General features: G+C 36.9%; 1 protein-coding gene across 1 annotated transcript in view; it reads left to right on the top strand.

Moving 5' to 3' along the window:
• LOC105220028 (anaphase-promoting complex subunit 2) overlaps positions 1 to 20,020 on the top strand; it is a 93,306-nt gene that overhangs the window by 24,295 nt on the left and 48,991 nt on the right. Inside the window, exon 3 of the mRNA XM_054234855.1 lies at positions 3,759 to 3,997. Coding sequence (XP_054090830.1) covers positions 3,759 to 3,997 — 239 coding nt within the window. The remainder of the gene's footprint in view (positions 1 to 3,758; positions 3,998 to 20,020) is intronic.

Genomic DNA, 20,020 nt, shown 5'->3' with positions numbered 1-20,020 from the left:
AAGAGAATGTTTAATATTAATAGAAACCGTCGTACAAACTTCCACAATTAGTACTGTTAATATTGCAGCAGCATCGAATAAGCATAACAGTCAATAATTTTACACTTTTCAGGACATTAAAAAAGTTTAAAAATACCCACGTTGTGCATAACGTGGTCAATATTTCCGAAACCAAAGAAACACTCATTTGCCTTAAAATAGATCCTGGAGCCTGTTGTCGACAAATAATGCTGATTTTTTGTTCCAGGAAGAGAAGAAGAATAATGAAATTCAGGCGTTAAACAGAGTCGGTGGTGTCGTGATGATTTCTTCAGGAAGTTTTCCTTCCTTCAGTTTTGGAGATTTGGTACTAATCTAGGGGTTCCTAAATCATCTGGAAATACAAAAATTCTCATGATCATGACTACTGCTCAATCGGCATTTTCCAACTATTGAAATGGTTTTACTACACGACAATGCTCCATATCATAAAGGATCTTTACCACAAAAGTTTTAAGTGAAGCAAATCAAGTTGGCCTCTGCAGAGCACCGACCTAAACTTTATTTAAAATGTTTGGGCTTTCGTTAAATATTAGAGCACACGCCGATTAATTCCGGTAATCGATCTAAATTAACAGTTAACTTAGCGCACAATTGGGTTGAATCAATTCAATGCTAAAGGCGATATAACCAATTATGAATTTACCACCTTAGAATAGTAACTTAGACTGAACATTAAAATTGAAAAAATATCAGTAATCAAAAACAGGATAATACAATTTAAGTCGTGTGTAAATACTTTAGACGCAAAAAAATATGTGTAAATACTTTTGACTACTTTGAGTCATCAGTTCATTTTCCATTTCTCTGTCATATGTCAAGCTATTCTCACCAAATTGACATCGTATAGAATAGAAGGAATAGAACAATATTTACAACAACATTATATTTTGTTGCAAGGCCACAACAACAACAACACGAAAAAGCTTTTTCTATGGAATGTGAAAAAAAAACGTTCGATGTGTAAATAATTTTGACTACCTCTGTATATTTAGATTTGATAATAGTGGTTTTTAATTCTCAATGATTATTTAATCTTTGGTATTATTTTAAATGCATACATATGTATATACATACAGTTTGTCAAGAAACAGTTTACACATTGAAAATAAATACACTTTTAACTTTCCGCAGCAATATTTATTACTTTTTACTTCAGCTCAATTATTTTTTTTGAATCAGGGATGGTCACATATAGTATTTAAAGAGAATTGATGCAAAAAAAGCTGCGGAAACAATGCAAAAACAAACCAAGAACAACAAAAATCAATAAATTTTGTTAGTGTCAAGAAACATTTTACACATTTCGTTTTTTTTTACTTTAAGTTACAGTTAACCGTACTTTACCGTTAACTAAAGGCATTCTCAATGAATTTGTCAATTAGTTGGTGATTCATTTTTGCTTTTTTTCATATTTAAGACATTAGGCACTGTACATGCCCACTTATCCATAACCTTTACCTCGCTTTAATACTAGTATTTCCTTATTTTCTGATCAATTTTAGCCATTATACACTATTTAGAGGGTTAAAGAAAGCATTGCTGTTAGACGTTTTAACTCCATTGGGGATTATGGGGCAATAGTTGGACCTCTTCAAACTAAAAAGAAAAATGCCTTTACGAAGAATAGTTAACTGTAAAGAACGGTTAACTGTGTAACACGTGCTAAACATGTAAAAAAAACGAAGTGTTTTTTGACAAATTTTAATGATTTTTGTTTTTTGGTGCTCTTGGTTTGTTTTTGCATTGCTTTAGCAGTTTTTTTTGCATCAATTCTCTTTAAATACTGTATGTAACCATCCATGATTCAAAAAAAAGTTGAACTGCAGTAAAAAGTAATAAATTTTGCTGCGGAAAGTGAAAAAGTGTATTTATTTCAATGAGTAAACCGTTTCTTGATAAACTATATAACGGGTGATTTTTTTGAGGTTAGGATTTTCATGCATTAGTATTTGACAGATCACGTGGGATTTCAGACATGGTGTCAAAGAGAAAGATGCTCAGTATGCTTTGACATTTCATCATGAATAGACTTACTAACGAGCAACGCTTGCAAATCATTGAATTTTATTACCAAAATCAGTGTTCTGTTCGAAATGTGAAATCCGCTTTTTTATCGACAAATTTTGTTCAGCGATGAGGCTCATTTCTGGTTGAATGGCTACGTAAATAAGCAAAATTGCCGCATTTGGGGTGAAGAGCAACCAGAAGCCGTTCAAGAACTGCCCATGCATCCCGAAAAATGCACTGTTTGGTGTGGTTTGTACGCTGGTGGAATCATTGGACCGTATTTTTTCAAAGATGCTGTTGGACGCAACGTTACGGTGAATGGCGATCGCTATCGTTCGATGCTAACAAACTTTTTGTTGCCAAAAATGGAAGAACTGAACTTGGTTGACCTGTGGTTTCAACAAGATGGCGCTACATGCCACACAGCTCGCGATTCTATGGCCATTTTGAGGGAAAACTTCGGAGAACAATTCATCTCAAGAAATGGACCCGTAAGTTGGCCACCAAGATCATGCGATTTAACGCCTTTAGACTATTTTTTGTGGGGCTACGTCAAGTCTAAAGTCTACAGAAATAAGCCAGCAACTATTCCAGCTTTGGAAGACAACATTTCCGAAGAAATTCGGGCTATTCCGGCCGAAATGCTCGAAAAAGTTGCCCAAAATTGGACTTTCCGAATGGACCACCTAAGACGCAGCCGCGGTCAACATTTAAATGAAATTATCTTCAAAAAGTAAATGTCATGAACCAATTTTATGCGTTTTTTTTTTTTTAAAGTTATCAAGCTCTTAAAAAATCACCCTATATCATTTCAACAATTCAGCATATCAAAAATACGTGTTTTAACAGAATTGTGTTAGGTTTTTATTTAAAAATTCCGAAAACTCAGCCGTTGGTACCTCACCTCCCTTGAAGTCTTAAAAAAAATACATTTTCTGTGGAAGCATAACTTATTATTTGTTCTTTTAAAATCAATAATCCAAACATTTTTTATAATACATTGAAAAATCGCGTTAATGAACGAAGGAAACCCAAAATATTAAAATTTTAATTTTTGACAGAGTCTGAACAACACAACTATTTTTTTTAAATTTTCACCATATATTGGCCCGAAAAAATTAGTTGTAATAAAAATAAATATTTTGCTCAATAACTAGAAAATGATATATCATAGATGTGTGCAAAATTTCAACAAAATCGTTTTATAATTTTTCGTGTCCACCGATTAAACAAAATGAGTTTAAAGGTAAAAGCGTTTAGGCGCTGGCGTGGGTTAAATGGGCGGGAAATGGACTTCGGATCGATTTGAAATTTTTATGTTAAAAACACCTCGTTATAAATTTGTTGTGATAAATCTGAAAAAAATTCTGTTTGACTGAAAACAAAAATTTTCAATATACAACGAACAGAATAAATTAAATTAAATTTTGTAAGCAATCCAACAACTATTTTTTAAACCGGTGTAAAAGTTCAAAACTTTATGATTTTAAGACACTATGACAACTTGTGAGTACACTAATTATAGTATTGAATAAGGCACAAATATATATGTATATATTTTTTTTTCAAATATTGAAATTTTGAAATCCACCAAACCTTATGCGAATGTGTGTTTTGTGCGCATAATAGGGGCTGGTGTTCATGTGTTTAATGGTTTTTCGTTTATCATTTATCTACTTACTAATTGTTTGCCATTGTTTGTCTTTTAGATGAAGTAATGATGAACAAAAGAGAATGTTGCGGATGTAAAAATAAAATTAATGCGTGTGAGTGCCAAAGTTTTGACATATTAATAAACAAAACAAACAAGGCATTGCAGGAAATGGAACTTTTAGATGGCATAGCAGGAGAGAGTTTGACATCACTTGTTCAAAAATGCATTAAAGAACATATTAAAGATACATGCCATGGAATATTTGACAGGAGTTTTCTAAAGCAACTTGAACTTGTAAGTAATTGTTATTTTTAATATCTTCCACTAAACCAATTATGATTGCAAATAATATTTATTAGAAAAATGAAAATAACATAAACATGTAAATTTTTGTAAGCCAATCTTCGTTAATTTTAAATTTTTTAGAGTGTTTTATTTCAAAAAAATAGGTAATTGAATAAAACCATTAGCTAATTTTCACAAAAATACAACAATACACAGTATACAATATCCTCCAAATAATTCACGCCATTTATGCAAAAAAATGAAAAACAATACCTTTGCATTTACTGCATAGGGGAATATTGAATCATGATTCATCCATTAAATGTCCAAGCTAATTCTTATAGAACATATTGACTTTCACTACTAATTATTAAAATGTGCAGTTCACCAATAATCAATTATTTCTGATTAAATCGGAACTTTTGTTATACTCTCGCAACCTGTTGCACAGAGTATTATACTTTTGTTCACATAACGGTTGTTTGTGTCACCAAGACACAAAGATATGGGGTTATATATATATAAATGATCAGGATGACGAGTGGATTTGAAATCCGGATGTCTGTCCGTCCGTCTGTCCGTGCAAGCGATAACTTGAGTAAAAATTAAGATATCTTAATGAAACTTGGAACACATGTTCCTTGGGACGGTGAGAGGATTGCTTTCGAAAATTGGCAAAATCGGTCCACTGTCACGCCCACAATATGGCGAAAACCAAAAACACATAAAGTGTCATAACTAAGACATAAATACAGTTATAACAGTAAAATTTGGATCGCACTAGGAAGGGGCATATTTGGATGTAATTGTTTGGGGAAGTGGGCGTGGCCCCGCCCTAAAATCGGTTATTTGTATATATCTCGCAAACCAATGAAGCTATATAAACCAAACTTTCTGCAGTCGATTCTCTTACGTACCGCACCACACACACCATGAAAATAGTTGAAATCGGATAATAACCACACCCACCTCCCATACAAAGGTTAGGTTGAAAATTACTAAAAGTGGGTTAACTCACTAACGAAAAACGTCATTAACACTAAATTTCACATAAGAATTGGCAGGTGGAAGCTGCACCCAGATTTTTTTATAAAATGGAAAATGGGCGTGGCGTCGCCCACTTATGGGTCAAAAACCATATCTCAGGAACTACTCGACCGATTTCAATGAAACTTGGTTTGTAATAGTTTCCTTACATCCCAATGATATGTTGTGAAAATAGGCCAAATCGCTTCACAACCACGCCTACTTCCTATATACCAGAACTTTGAAGACGATTTGAATCGTTTACTTTAAAATATATAAAGTAAGCACTAGTGAAGATATCGGTGCAGAACTTTTTCACAAATACCACGTTTATAGTAAGGCAGCACCATTCTAAAAGTCGCCAAAATCGAACCATAGGTTTTCAAGGCCCCATATATCGAACATGAGGACCTCGGTGCTTCTAACCTAATATTATGGTTTCCACCTTCAATGGACTTTATACAATATATATGACGAATATGTGGGTCAAATTGTGTATTATATAATATTAATTAAGTTAAATAAATAAATTGCGAGAGAATAAAATGTTCGGTTACACCCGAACTTAACCCTTCCTTACTTGTTTTTCATTACAATTATCGCTTTGAGAAAAAGGTGATTATATTTCAACATAATCTCTCTTTTCTTGATAAATTGTTAAGAAGCCAAACGCTCTTGACAGAGTTCTTTACAAATAAAATATCTGGATGTGGATAATTATGGAAGTGAATTTGTTGCAACAGAAAATATTTTACTTTAGTTGTTATTTTTATACAAAGAGGAAAATTGTGAACATGGTGATGGCCCGCGTTGATCAGAAGTTTTTATATTATATGACGTTTATTTTTCCTTTTTGTATACTTTGACTTTAAAGTTAGTTATCTCTTAAACTAATTAAGATATTGACATGCGTCCAAAAGTGAGTTACCACAAGAGCGCGCCATTGAATCGTCGTTTTTTGCTTTTTGGCGCCAACTGGAAACACCAAGTGAAGCCAGGTCACTTTCCACTTGGTCTTTCCATCGGCCGTCCTCTTCCGCGGCTTACTCCAGCTGGTACTGCATCGTACACTTTCAGAGCTGTAGTGTTTTCATCCATTCGTACAACATGACCTAGCCATCGTAGCCGCTGTCTTTTTATTCTCTGAATTATGTCTATGTCGTCGTATAAATCGTAAAGCTCATCGTTCCATCGTCTGCGATATTCGCCTTTGCCAATGTTCAGAGGACCATAAATCTTGCGCAAAACCTTTCTCTCGAAAACCCCAAGAGTCGTCTCATCGGATGTTGTCATCGTCCACGCTTCGGCGCCATACATCAGGACGGGAATAATGAGCGATTTGTAGAGTTTGATTTTTGTTCGTCGAGAGAGGACTTAACTTTGCAATTGCCTACTCAGTCCAAAGTAACACCTGTTGGCAAGAGTGATTCTGCGTTGGATTTCAAACCTGACATTGTTGGTGTTGTTAACGCTGGTTCCCAAGTAGACGAAACTATCTACTACTTCAAAGGTATGACTGTCAACAGTGACGTGGGAGCCAAGGCGCGAGTGCGCTGACTGTTTGTTTGATGACAGGAGATATTTCGTCTTGTCCTCCTTCGCCACCAGACCCATACGCTTCGCTTCTTTATCTAGCCTGGAAAAAGCAGAACAAACGGCGCGGTTGTTGCTTCCGACGATATCAATATCATCGGCATACGCCAGCAGTTGTACACTCTTACAGAAGATTGTACCTTCTCTATTTAGCTCTGCAGCTCGTATTATTTTTTCCAGCAATAGATTGAAGAAGTCGCACGATAGTGAATCACCCCATCTGAAACCTCGTTTGGTATCGAACGGCTCGGAGAGGTCTTTCCCGTCAGTTTACATAGCCGTATTAGTTTTGTAGGGATACCAAATTTAGACATCGCGGCATAGAGGCAGCTCCTTTTCGTGCTATCGAAGGCAGCTTTAAAATCGATGAAAAGATGGTGAGTGTCGATTCTTCTCTCTCGCGTCTTTTCCAAGATTTGGTGCATGGTGAACATCTGGTCCATGGTGGATTTTCCAGGTCTAAGGCCACACTGATAAGGACCAATCAATTCGTCGACGGTGGGCTTTAATCTTTCACACAATACGCTCGAGAGGACCTTGTATGGGATATTGAGTAGTCTTATACCACGGTAATTGGCGCAGATTGTGGGGTCTCCCTTTTTATGGATTGGGCAGAGCACACTGAGATTCCAATCGTCGGGCATGCTTTCTTCCGACCACATTCTACAAAGAAGCTGATGCATGCACCTTATCAGTTCTTCGCCGTCGTATTTGAATAGCTCGGCCGGCAATCCATGGGCCCCGCCGCTTTGTTGTTCTTCAAGCGGGCAATTGCTATCCGAATTTCTTAATGGTCGGGTAATAGAACATCTATTCCATCGTCATCAATTGGGGAATCGGGTTCGCCATCATCCGTTACCAGATTACCTTCTCGGTCCCTACCTGATAGTGCTCCGGTCTAGAAACCTTCTGTAAATCGCTTAATCTTTTCATACTCACGCATTTCGGCCTATTTCTTTTTACGATTGCAAATGCGTCTCGCTTCCCTCTTTATCTCTCGATATCTATCCCACCCCGAACATGTTGTGGTCGATCGCAACGTTGCGAAGTAGGCAGTCTGTTTTCTCTCCACTGCGGAACGACAATTCTCATCTTACCAACTGGTTTTTTGGCGTTGCCGGAGACCAATTGTTTCGGCTGCAGCGGTATGCAATGAGTTTGAGACGCCGTTCCACGGCTCCCTTACATCGAGGTACTGATGAGTGCTCTAAGAGAGCAGGATTGCAATTCAAGTACAGTATTTCTTAGCTGTCGGTTGTGATTGCAGCAATTCGACGTCGAACCTTCCTTGTGTTTGTTGGCGTGCGTTCTTTGCTGCACATAGGCGAGTGCGTATCTTCGCTGCTACCAGATAATGATTAGAGTCAAGATTTGGTCCTCGGAGCGTTCGCAAGTCTAAAACACAGGAGACATGTCTTCCGTCTATCACAACGTGATCGATTTGATTGCGCGTGTTTCGGTCATGGGACAGCCACGTAGCTTGATGAATTTTCTTGTGCTGGAATCTGGTACTACAGACAACCTTATTTCCGGCCCCAACGAAGTCGATCAGCCTCAGGCTATTCGGCGATGTTTCGTCATGGAGGCTGAATTTTCCGACTGTTGTGCCAAAGACACTTTCTTTACCCACCCTGGCGTTAAAAATGCCAAGCTCGGTGGCGGGGGCAGCGCTCATAGGTGCGAAAGCGTCTTTGATCACAAATCAAATAAGTTCAACTCTCCCACCACGAATCCCACACCGAATTTGAGCTCCTGGTCGCTGTAGTAGATGTCACAAGGACCCGTCCTTGTACCGTCCATCGCACTAAAAACTTCGTTTTTATATTCATTTACATGAATAGTGTCATAACTCAAAAAACACGATTTTTTAGTTGCGTATGTAGAAATGTGCTCAATTTCATCGTCTATATTGTATAAAAATTTCATTCCGATTCGTAGGAAAATAAACCGTGACATAAGAATGTGCCGTTATTAAACTGGTTATGTTGCATTATTTTTTAACCACAATAATGACACTTCTCAGTTGTGTCAAAATTATTAATTTTTTTTACGAAATAACGACATATTTTGTGTTTTCATTAAATTTTTTATATAGCTTTTTTCAGCAAAAACGACACATTTGACTTATTTTATTATATAATTCAAAGTGGGTCACGTTTATGCCTAAGAAAAAGCATTAGTACACTCTATTTGGTCCATTTATGCTCAACGTTGCATCTAATATATTACAGGCCACTAGATTTGTCAATAAACTGATGGCATTTTTCTATATTTGCTAAATAAGGGACAATTGAAAACTTTAAATCGCTCTCCTGAAAAATCGATTTTTTTGAGTTGTGACACTATTCAAGTAAATGAGCGATATGGCCCCATCCCATTATTAACTATTTTACAAAAATTATTGAAATGCATTTGAAACTTAGGTTATAGAATAATTCAATTAAATTTTCAATTCAAATATAATTGGACAGAAATTAGCTGTTTCTGTTTACATTATATTGTTTCCCACAAGTGTGGGGAAAAGCTATGCGTTCAGAAGCTTTTTATTTTATAAAGATTGTTACTGAAAACCAAAAATTTCTTACTTGATAAAAATCTGAATAAATTTTCAATTTTTTTTATTTTGTCCAGTGCACATAATAGGGGTGTATATGTATAAACTAAAATCATTTTTGTTGTTTCATGTCGAAAATATGTATAAGCTGTCCCGAAGTTTCGTAGCCCTGATATATTTAATGTAATATGTTTTGTAAGTTTAGTTGACTTGAAACCATAAACAGCGGTTATTCTGTGAGTTATCGTAGTGAATTTGACCAGCCAGCAGTTCCCATTGATTCGTTATAGTGATTTGCGAGCTTCGCGTTGAATTTATACAGATTATACCAGCAATTTTACGTGACATATGGGGTCATATGTGGAAGTTCACGCAAGTGAGGAAAGTTTCTTATTGCCATTCACTTGGGAGTGGCCAGGAACGATTCTTTCACATATGACTCAAGCAGCACCCGACTTCCGGTTTTAGACCAAGTATCCCCTGGGTAGCGATCAGACATCCATTGGAAGTCGAGCTAAAGTGCGATGGCGAAGCCCGCTTCTGCGGTTGTGCGTAGGGTTTGGGACCCACCACATAAAAAAAACCTCCCCTATGAAAAAACAATCAGAGCAGAGAAACCCCCCTTTTGATGACGACCCCTGCAAACGTATTAAGGATCTTGATTTGAGGCCATGCACCTGGAATGTCCGGACCCTTAATTGGGAGGGTGCCTCTGCCCAGCTGGTTGATGTCCTCATACAACTAAAGGCTGACATCACCGCCATCCAAGAAGTGCGATGGACGGGTCAAGGACGGACGAAGGTGGGTCCTTGTGACATCTACTACAGCGGCCATATAAAGGAGCGCAAATTTGGGGTTGGATTTGGGGTGGGAGAAAGATTCCGTCGCCGATCCTGTCATTCACCCCGGTGGATGAACGTCAAGCCACAATCCGCATCAAAGCGAGGTTCTTCAACATATCGCTGATTTGCGCCCACGCCCCAACGGAAGAGAAGGACGATGTGACCAAAGATGCTTTCTATGAGCGTCTAGAACGTACCTATGAGCGTTGCCCCCGCCACGATGACAAAATCGTGCTTGGTGTCAACAAACACAAGGAAGGTTTGACGTCGAAAAGCTGCAATCACAACCGACAGCCGATCGATTTTCTTCTCTCCTGCTCTCTGAGAGCACTCATCAGCATCTCGATATAAGAGAGCTGTGGAACGGCATCTCAAACTCATTGCATACCGCTGCAGCCGAAACAATTGGTCTCCGGCAACGCCAAAAAACCAGTTGGTACGATGAGAATTGTCGTTCCGCAGTGGAGAGAAAACAGACTGCCTACCTCGCAACGTTGCGAAAGACCTCAACACGTTCGGGGTGGGACAGATATCGAGAACTGAAGAGGGAAGCGAGACGCATTCGCAATCGTAAAAAGAAATAGGCCGAAATGCGTGAGTATGAAAAGCTTGAAATGCTGATTGACCTTGGGTAATGCTCGAAAATTTTGTGAAAAGATCAGGCGATTTACAGAAGGTTTCAAGACCGGAGCATTATCATGTAGGGACCGAGGAGGTAATCTGGTAACGGATGTCCAGAGCATACTGGGATTATGGAGGGAACACTTCTCCGACCTGCTGAACGGAAGTGAAAGTACAACACCAGGAGATGGCGAACCCGATTCCCCAATCGATGACGATGGAATAGATTTTCCATTACCCGACCATGAAGAAATTTGAATAGCAATTACCCGCTTGAAGAACAACAAAGCGGCGGGGGCCGATGGACTACCGGCCTAGCTATTCAAATACGACGGCGAAGAACTGATAAGGTGCATGCATCAGCTTCTTTGTAGAATATGGTCGGAAGAAAGCATGCCCGACGATTGGAATCTCAGTGTGCTCTGCCCAATCCATAAAACGGGAGACCCCACAATCTGCGCCAATTACCGTGGTATAAGTCTCCTCAATATCGCATATAAGGGTTTGTCGAGCGTATTGTGTGAAAGGCTAAAGCCCACCGTCAACGAACTGATTGGACCTTATCAGTGTGGCTTTAGACCTTGAAAATCGACAATGGACCAGATATTCACCATGTGCCAAATCTTGGAAAAGACCCGAGAGAGAAGAATCGATACACACCATCTTTTCATCGATTTTAAAGCTGCCTTCGATAGCACGAAAAGGAGCCGTCTTTATGCCGCGATGTCTGAATTTGGTATCCCTGCAAAACTAATACCAAACCAAACGATACCAAAGGAGGCTTCAGACAGGGTGACTCACTATCGTGCGATTTCTTTAATCTATTACTGGAGAAAACAATACGAGCTGCAGAGCTAAATAGAGAAGGTACAATCTTCTACAAGAGTGTACAACTGCTGGCGTATGCCGATGATATTGATATCGTCGGAAGCAACAACCGCGCCGTTTGTTCTGCTTTTTCCAGGCTAGATAAAGAAGCGAAGCGTATGGGTCTGGTGGCGAAGGAGGACAAGACGAAATATCTCCTGTCATCAAACAAACAGTCAGCGCACTCGCGCCTTGGCTCCCACGTCACTGTTGACAGTCATACCTTTGAAGTAGTAGATAGTTTCGTCTACTTGGGAACCAGCGTTAACAACACCAACAATGTCAGGTTTGAAATCCAACGCAGAATCACTCTTGCCAACAGGTGTTACTTTGGACTGAGTAGGCAATTGCAAAGTTAAGTCCTCTCTCGACGAACAAAAATCAAACTCTACAAATCGCTCATTATTCCCGTCCTGATGTATGGCGCCGAAGCGTGGACGATGACAACATCCGATGAGACGACTCTTGGGGTTTTCGAGAGAAAGATTTTGCGTAAGATTTATGGCCCTCTAAACATTGGCAACGGCGAATACCGCAGACGATGGAACGATGAGATGTACGATTTATACGACGACATTGACATAGTTCAGCGAATAAAAAGACAGCGGCTACGCTGGCTAGGTCATGTTGTACGAATGGATGAAAACACTCCAGCTCTGTGTTGGATGCAGTACCCGCTGGAGCAAGCCGCGGAAGAGGACGACGTCCACTCCGATGAAAAGACCAAGTGCAAAGTGGGTCATACTGGTACAACCCGCTAGTTTGCTGTTAAGTTCACAGAAAATTTGCTCATTTCGCTGTTAACTTTACAGAAAATTCGCTCATTTCGCCGTTAACTTTACAGAAAATTCAATGCACAGAAGCCATAACTGTAGCCGAGTGACTCCTCGTTTCCTTGCTTCGTTTCTCACATTTTTACACGTAAAACAAAAAAAATCATAACAAGTAAGGAAACGCTAAGTTCGGGTGCAACCGAACATTTTATATTCTCGCAATTTATTGAAGAAATTTAACCAATACATATATGCGGAATAAAGCTCACCGTCTTTTTGAAGAACCTATAATTAGGTATATGGGAGCTAGGAGAAGATACTTTTGAAAAACATACAATGAGGTATATGGAAATGTTATGACCCGATTTTAATAATTTTTGGAACAGAGACTATTAGAAAAAAACAATTTCCTCTGAATTAAATTGAGATATCTGAGAGATGTACCCATATTTTCGGTTAAAAATTTATCCATAGGCGCTGAGTTCAACATGTTCGATATCTGGGGCCTTGAAAAGTTATGATCCGTTTTCGACAATTTTTTCACAAGTGAACCCAGAGATGATATGCACTAATATCAGATGGATTTCAAAATTGAGTTATAAGGAAAGTAGTAGTGGTTGTGAACCGTTATGTGAACAAAACTATAATACTCTCTTTAGCAACTTTTGTTGCGAGAGTATAAAAATGATAGATATGAGGGAATATAAATAAACGTACATATGTATGTATGTGTTATGATTTATATGTCAGCTGTAAAATTAAATTTATACATAAATATGTATTAATAGTTATAATCATATTTTTTTAGTCATTGCGACAAAAACGAAAACAAACATATAGTTTATTATAAATTTTATATAAATTAATTAATTGTTTCAATTTTAAATAAAAAATAAAATATTAGCATCTATTGACCAGCAATAATTTTTAATTTTCTTTGTTTCGAACTTCCTTTTTGCACAGCCCAAATGCAGTGTTTTCTTAAAAGTATTAATAACATAAAATCTAAAATTTCTAGTCTATGGTTACAGCACTCCCCATTGAACCATTCGGGAGTAGAATTTTTGCATGATTCTAACATGAAAGCCTTTATGCCTAATTTCTCAGGCTCTAATTTAAAAATTTGTTGAAAAATTATGACATGTTTTACACTAGCACTCATAAGGGCTTCCGATGGAGCAACGAGATTACCGAAATCTGTAAGTGATTGATAGTTTTTGTGAAAAATGAACAGTTCACTAGGAGCAGTTAAAACTTCATCTTTTTTCCTTAATTCCTCGCAACATTTTTCACATTGTAACCTTGGAATGATTTTGTATGCCACATATCCAACAAAATATCTAATTGATACCAGCTCTAAACTAATATCTGACTGGTTACAAAATGAGTCTTCCAAAAAGTAATTCTCATGCAATTGGTCGTTAAAATCGAAATCATATAGCCGGCTGTTATCTTCTTCCTCATTTACAAGCAACTCCGGTTCATTGTTAGAAACGCTAGTAATTACCTGATCCATTGAATCCTGCGTCTCTTCACAGTTGCTAAATGAACTATTTTTTATAATTTTGAAAGCCAATAACCTGGCTAAAATATTATTCAGCTTAGCTACAGAGGGGTTGGTATTATTACCGCCTTTTTGTCTTAATACAGCAAACATATTTTCTAATTTGTCTTGGTTTAAAGATTTTGTAATAATGAAAAATTTGTCTGAATTATCTTTTAATACTTCTTCGACGATTAGAAGAGCAGATTTTAATGATAATTTCATTCCTTCTAAAAAATATACTCTTTTTTTTCGTCGACAAATTTAACTCCCTCTAAGTAGCATAAGAATAATTGAATAAATTTATGTGGTTCTTTGTTGAGTTGAATAGCAGACCGATAACAATTATCTGAGTATAATGATCCACTATTCATGCCGTCAAAAATTTTGTCAATTTTTGAAATAAATTCAGCCGTTGATAAAGCTACCGCTTGTGGACTTTGCTTGAAACCCGATGTATCGCAAATAGTTTTAATAGCCGCTTCAACTGTTTTGCTAAACACTTGCGTTGCAAATTTAACTCGCATTTTTATACTCTCGCAACCTGTTGCACAGAGTATCATAGTTTTGTTCACATAACGGTTGTTTGTGTCACCAAGAAATATAAGAGTTAGATATGGGGTTATATATACATAAATGATCAGGATGACGAGTAGATTTGAAATCCGGATGTCTGTCCGTCTGTCCGTCTGTCCGTGCAAGCGATAACTTGAGTAAAAATTAAGATATCTTAATGAAACTTGGAACACATGTTCCTTGGCACCCTGAGGAGGTTGCTTTCGAAAATGGGCAAAATCGGTCCACTGCCACGCCCACAAAATGGAGGAAACCGAAAACCTATACAGTGTCATAACTAAGCCATAAATAAAGTTATGAAAATGAAATTTGGAACATAGGATCCCATTAGGGAGGGGCACATTTGGATGTAATTTTTTTGGAAAAGTGGGCGTGACCCCGCCCCCAAATAGATTTTTTGTATATAACTCGCAAACCAATAAAGCTATATAAGCCAAACTTTCTGCAGTCGTTTCTTTTAGCCATTTCCTTATACAGTCCAAAAATGAAAGAAATCGGATAATAACCACGCCCACCTCCCATACAAAGGTTAGGTTGAAAATTACTAAAAGTGGGTTAACTCCCTAACGAAAAACAGAAACACCAAATTTTACATAAGAAAAGGCAGAAGAAAGCTGCACTGAGATTTTTTTACAAAATGGAAAATGGGCGTGGCGTCGCCCACTTATGGGTCAAAAACCATATCTCAAGAACTATTCGACCGATTTCAATGAAATTCGGTACATAACACTTTCTTGACACCCTGATGACACGGGTGGAATATGGGCGAAATCGGTTCACAACTACGTCTACTTCCCATATAACCCAATTTTGAATTCCATCTGATTCGTTCACTTTATAATGTATTCATAAGGAACCAATGAAGCTAGCGGAATAAAACTTTACACAAATACTGTATTTGAGCTGTGACATCACTTGTGGAAAAATTGTCAAAATCGAACAATGACTTTTCAAGGCCCCTGATATCAAACATGAAGAACTCAGTGCCTAAGGTTAATTTTTCACCGAAAATATAGGTAAATCCCTCAGATATTTTAATGTAATTCATTCCCTCTGAATTTTTTTCTTATAACAGTTTCTCTCTGTACCTGAAATGGTAAAAATTGGGTCATAACTTCCCCCAGATCCCATATACCTAATTATAAGTAATATTAAATTAAGTGAGCGTATAGTCTTCGATACGTTGTATCTTGGTGGTGAAAACGAGTAAAATCGGTTTAGGAATTACCTCAGTCCCCATATACTATTTATGATGATTTTCGTTATTCTACTGAACTTTATGCCGAATATATGGGTCGAATTGTGTTGTCTTTATAAAATTACATCAATAAATTGCGAGAGTATAAAATGTTCGGTTACACCCGAACTTAGCCCTTCCTTACTTGTTTCAAATGAGTTTGGAAATATGTGTTGTCTAGTCAACTTTGGGCACATCTTGGTATTGCAGTTTTCCTCTCGTTCCCACAACTCTTGTATGACTTTAAAACTTATAATGCCATCGGGCGTTTTTAGGTCACACTTCAGCAATCCATTCCGTAACGACTTAATCAAATGTGGGAAATCAAACATACAGTAAATGTTTTTCCCTTCAAAATTAAAATAAGGCTTTTCTGTACTAACCCCAAAATTAGAAAAGCATTTTCGATTAGACGATCCCTGATCGCAAACTAGTACAGTTATATTTATGCCAAAGCTACTTATAATTCTCAGAATTTCTTTAATAATTCCACATAAAATATTTGGGGTTAATCCGTTCTCGGAAACAAAATAATTTAAAATTGAACTCCAATTAGAAAACATTGATTTCAGCATAAAAACGCATACCTGCTTACCAATTTTATTTGTTCTCTCGAAGCCTGTACATTCAAATCCGTCAATCAAATCCAGTTTTGAATTATATCTTAATTCCTTTCGAATTGCCATTTCGTCCATCAGAAGTACTAAGTGATTTTCATTTTTTTCTTTTAATTCTAAACACATACTCTTGATGGAATCGAAGGCGACATTTTTGATACCAGGTTGAAGAAATTTTATTGGAGCCCACCGATTTAAAGTGCTTATGTGTGGCAAATTTAAATTTAATTTATTCCTTAGAAAGGAATAAGTTGACTGGGAAATATAAAATATATTTTGTGCCAAATATTTCACATCATCAGAATATTCCTTTGGCCTCGTGCTTACCAACAGCTTGCAAAATGTTTTGGACTCTTATCTTCTTCCTCATTTACAAGCAACTCCGGTTCATTGTTAGAAACGCTAGTAATTACCTGATCCATTGAATCCTGCGTCTCTTCACAGTTGCTAAATGAACTATTTTTTATAATTTTGAAAGCCAATAACCTGGCTAAAATATTATTCAGCTTAGCTACAGAGGGGTTGGTATTATTACCGCCTTTTTGTCTTAATACAGCAAACATATTTTCTAATTTGTCTTGGTTTAAAGATTTTGTAATAATGAAAAATTTGTCTGAATTATCTTTTAATACTTCTTCGACGATTAGAAGAGCAGATTTTAATGATAATTTCATTCCTTCTAAAAAATATACTCTTTTTTTTCGTCGACAAATTTAACTCCCTCTAAGTAGCATAAGAATAATTGAATAAATTTATGTGGTTCTTTGTTGAGTTGAATAGCAGACCGATAACAATTATCTGAGTATAATGATCCACTATTCATGCCGTCAAAAATTTTGTCAATTTTTGAAATAAATTCAGCCGTTGATAAAGCTACCGCTTGTGGACTTTGCTTGAAACCCGATGTATCGCAAATAGTTTTAATAGCCGCTTCAACTGTTTTGCTAAACACTTGCGTTGCAAATTTAACTCGCATTTTTATACTCTCGCAACCTGTTGCACAGAGTATCATAGTTTTGTTCACATAACGGTTGTTTGTGTCACCAAGAAATATAAGAGTTAGATATGGGGTTATATATACATAAATGATCAGGATGACGAGTAGATTTGAAATCCGGATGTCTGTCCGTCTGTCCGTCTGTCCGTGCAAGCGATAACTTGAGTAAAAATTAAGATATCTTAATGAAACTTGGAACTTGTTCCTTGGCACCCTGAGGAGGTTGCTTTCGAAAATGGGCAAAATCGGTCCACTGCCACGCCCACAAAATGGAGGAAACCGAAAACCTATACAGTGTCATAACTAAGCCATAAATAAAGTTATGAAAATGAAATTTGGAACATAGGATCCCATTAGGGAGGGGCACATTTGGATGTAATTTTTTTGGAAAAGTGGGCGTGACCCCGCCCCCAAATAGATTTTTTGTATATAACTCGCAAACCAATAAAGCTATATAAGCCAAACTTTCTGCAGTCGTTTCTTTTAGCCATTTCCTTATACAGTCCAAAAATGAAAGAAATCGGATAATAACCACGCCCACCTCCCATACAAAGGTTAGGTTGAAAATTACTAAAAGTGGGTTAACTCCCTAACGAAAAACAGAAACACCAAATTTTACATAAGAAAAGGCAGAAGAAAGCTGCACTGAGATTTTTTTACAAAATGGAAAATGGGCGTGGCGTCGCCCACTTATGGGTCAAAAACCATATCTCAAGAACTATTCGACCGATTTCAATGAAATTCGGTACATAACACTTTCTTGACACCCTGATGACACGGGTGGAATATGGGCGAAATCGGTTCACAACTACGTCTACTTCCCATATAACCCAATTTTGAATTCCATCTGATTCGTTCACTTTATAATGTATTCATAAGGAACCAATGAAGCTAGCGGAATAAAACTTTACACAAATACTGTATTTGAGCTGTGACATCACTTGTGGAAAAATTGTCAAAATCGAACAATGACTTTTCAAGGCCCCTGATATCAAACATGAAGAACTCAGTGCCTAAGGTTAATTTTTCACCGAAAATATAGGTAAATCCCTCAGATATTTTAATGTAATTCATTCCCTCTGAATTTTTTTCTTATAACAGTTTCTCTCTGTACCTGAAATGGTAAAAATTGGGTCATAACTTCCCCCAGATCCCATATACCTAATTATAAGTAATATTAAATTAAGTGAGCGTATAGTCTTCGATACGTTGTATCTTGGTGGTGAAAACGAGTAAAATCGGTTTAGGAATTACCTCAGTCCCCATATACTATTTATGATGATTTTCGTTATTCTACTGAACTTTATGCCGAATATATGGGTCGAATTGTGTTGTCTTTATAAAATTACATCAATAAATTGCGAGAGTATAAAATGTTCGGTTACACCCGAACTTAGCCCTTCCTTACTTGTTTCAAATGAGTTTGGAAATATGTGTTGTCTAGTCAACTTTGGGCACATCTTGGTATTGCAGTTTTCCTCTCGTTCCCACAACTCTTGTATGACTTTAAAACTTATAATGCCATCGGGCGTTTTTAGGTCACACTTCAGCAATCCATTCCGTAACGACTTAATCAAATGTGGGAAATCAAACATACAGTAAATGTTTTTCCCTTCAAAATTAAAATAAGGCTTTTCTGTACTAACCCCAAAATTAGAAAAGCATTTTCGATTAGACGATCCCTGATCGCAAACTAGTACAGTTATATTTATGCCAAAGCTACTTATAATTCTCAGAATTTCTTTAATAATTCCACATAAAATATTTGGGGTTAATCCGTTCTCGGAAACAAAATAATTTAAAATTGAACTCCAATTAGAAAACATTGATTTCAGCATAAAAACGCATACCTGCTTACCAATTTTATTTGTTCTCTCGAAGCCTGTACATTCAAATCCGTCAATCAAATCCAGTTTTGAATTATATCTTAATTCCTTTCGAATTGCCATTTCGTCCATCAGAAGTACTAAGTGATTTTCATTTTTTTCTTTTAATTCTAAACACATACTCTTGATGGAATCGAAGGCGACATTTTTGATACCAGGTTGAAGAAATTTTATTGGAGCCCACCGATTTAAAGTGCTTATGTGTGGCAAATTTAAATTTAATTTATTCCTTAGAAAGGAATAAGTTGACTGGGAAATATAAAATATATTTTGTGCCAAATATTTCACATCATCAGAATATTCCTTTGGCCTCGTGCTTACCAACAGCTTGCAAAATGTTTTGGACTCAGAACTTATATTTTATAAAGAGTCAATTGAGTTTTGCAACATCCTTAAATTTGCCTTTCTAGATTTCAAAACAGGGAGTTCCTTTGTTCTCAGCTTTGCTTTGATTTTTTAAAAAATTCTTTAATAAATCGCTGTATTTTTTTCTATAAAAATTAGATATTCTTGTATTTTTTTCACAGTTATTGCACATAACATCATCCCATTAGGGTCGCTTCGAGGGAATATCTGGTTCCACAAGGTCTTCTTCAGAAACTAAATGATCTTCATCCAAATTTAATGTTGGAATTGCATCATTTTTTTAAATTTTTTTCCCAATGTACGTGCTGCTGAAGTGATTATGACAAATATAAAGTTTTTTGTCATAATCTTCATTTGCAACATTGCATTTTTTCCGCCAAATTTGACCGAAAATAAGATCGGCAGGGGGAAATTTAAATAATTTTAAATTGGGCCAGTGTCTTTTTGATTTTTGGCAACTGCGCACACAACATTTAATTCCCGACCTTGCACTATTTTTATTTGTCCATGTAGTATTTTGAATTGCGGCCATAC

This window comes from Zeugodacus cucurbitae, chromosome 6 (assembly GCF_028554725.1).
Source record: "Zeugodacus cucurbitae isolate PBARC_wt_2022May chromosome 6, idZeuCucr1.2, whole genome shotgun sequence".
Lineage (NCBI taxonomy): Eukaryota > Metazoa > Arthropoda > Insecta > Diptera > Tephritidae > Zeugodacus > Zeugodacus cucurbitae.
Note: the sequence above shows the minus strand (reverse complement) of the source record. Positions and strands in the feature narration are given on the sequence as shown.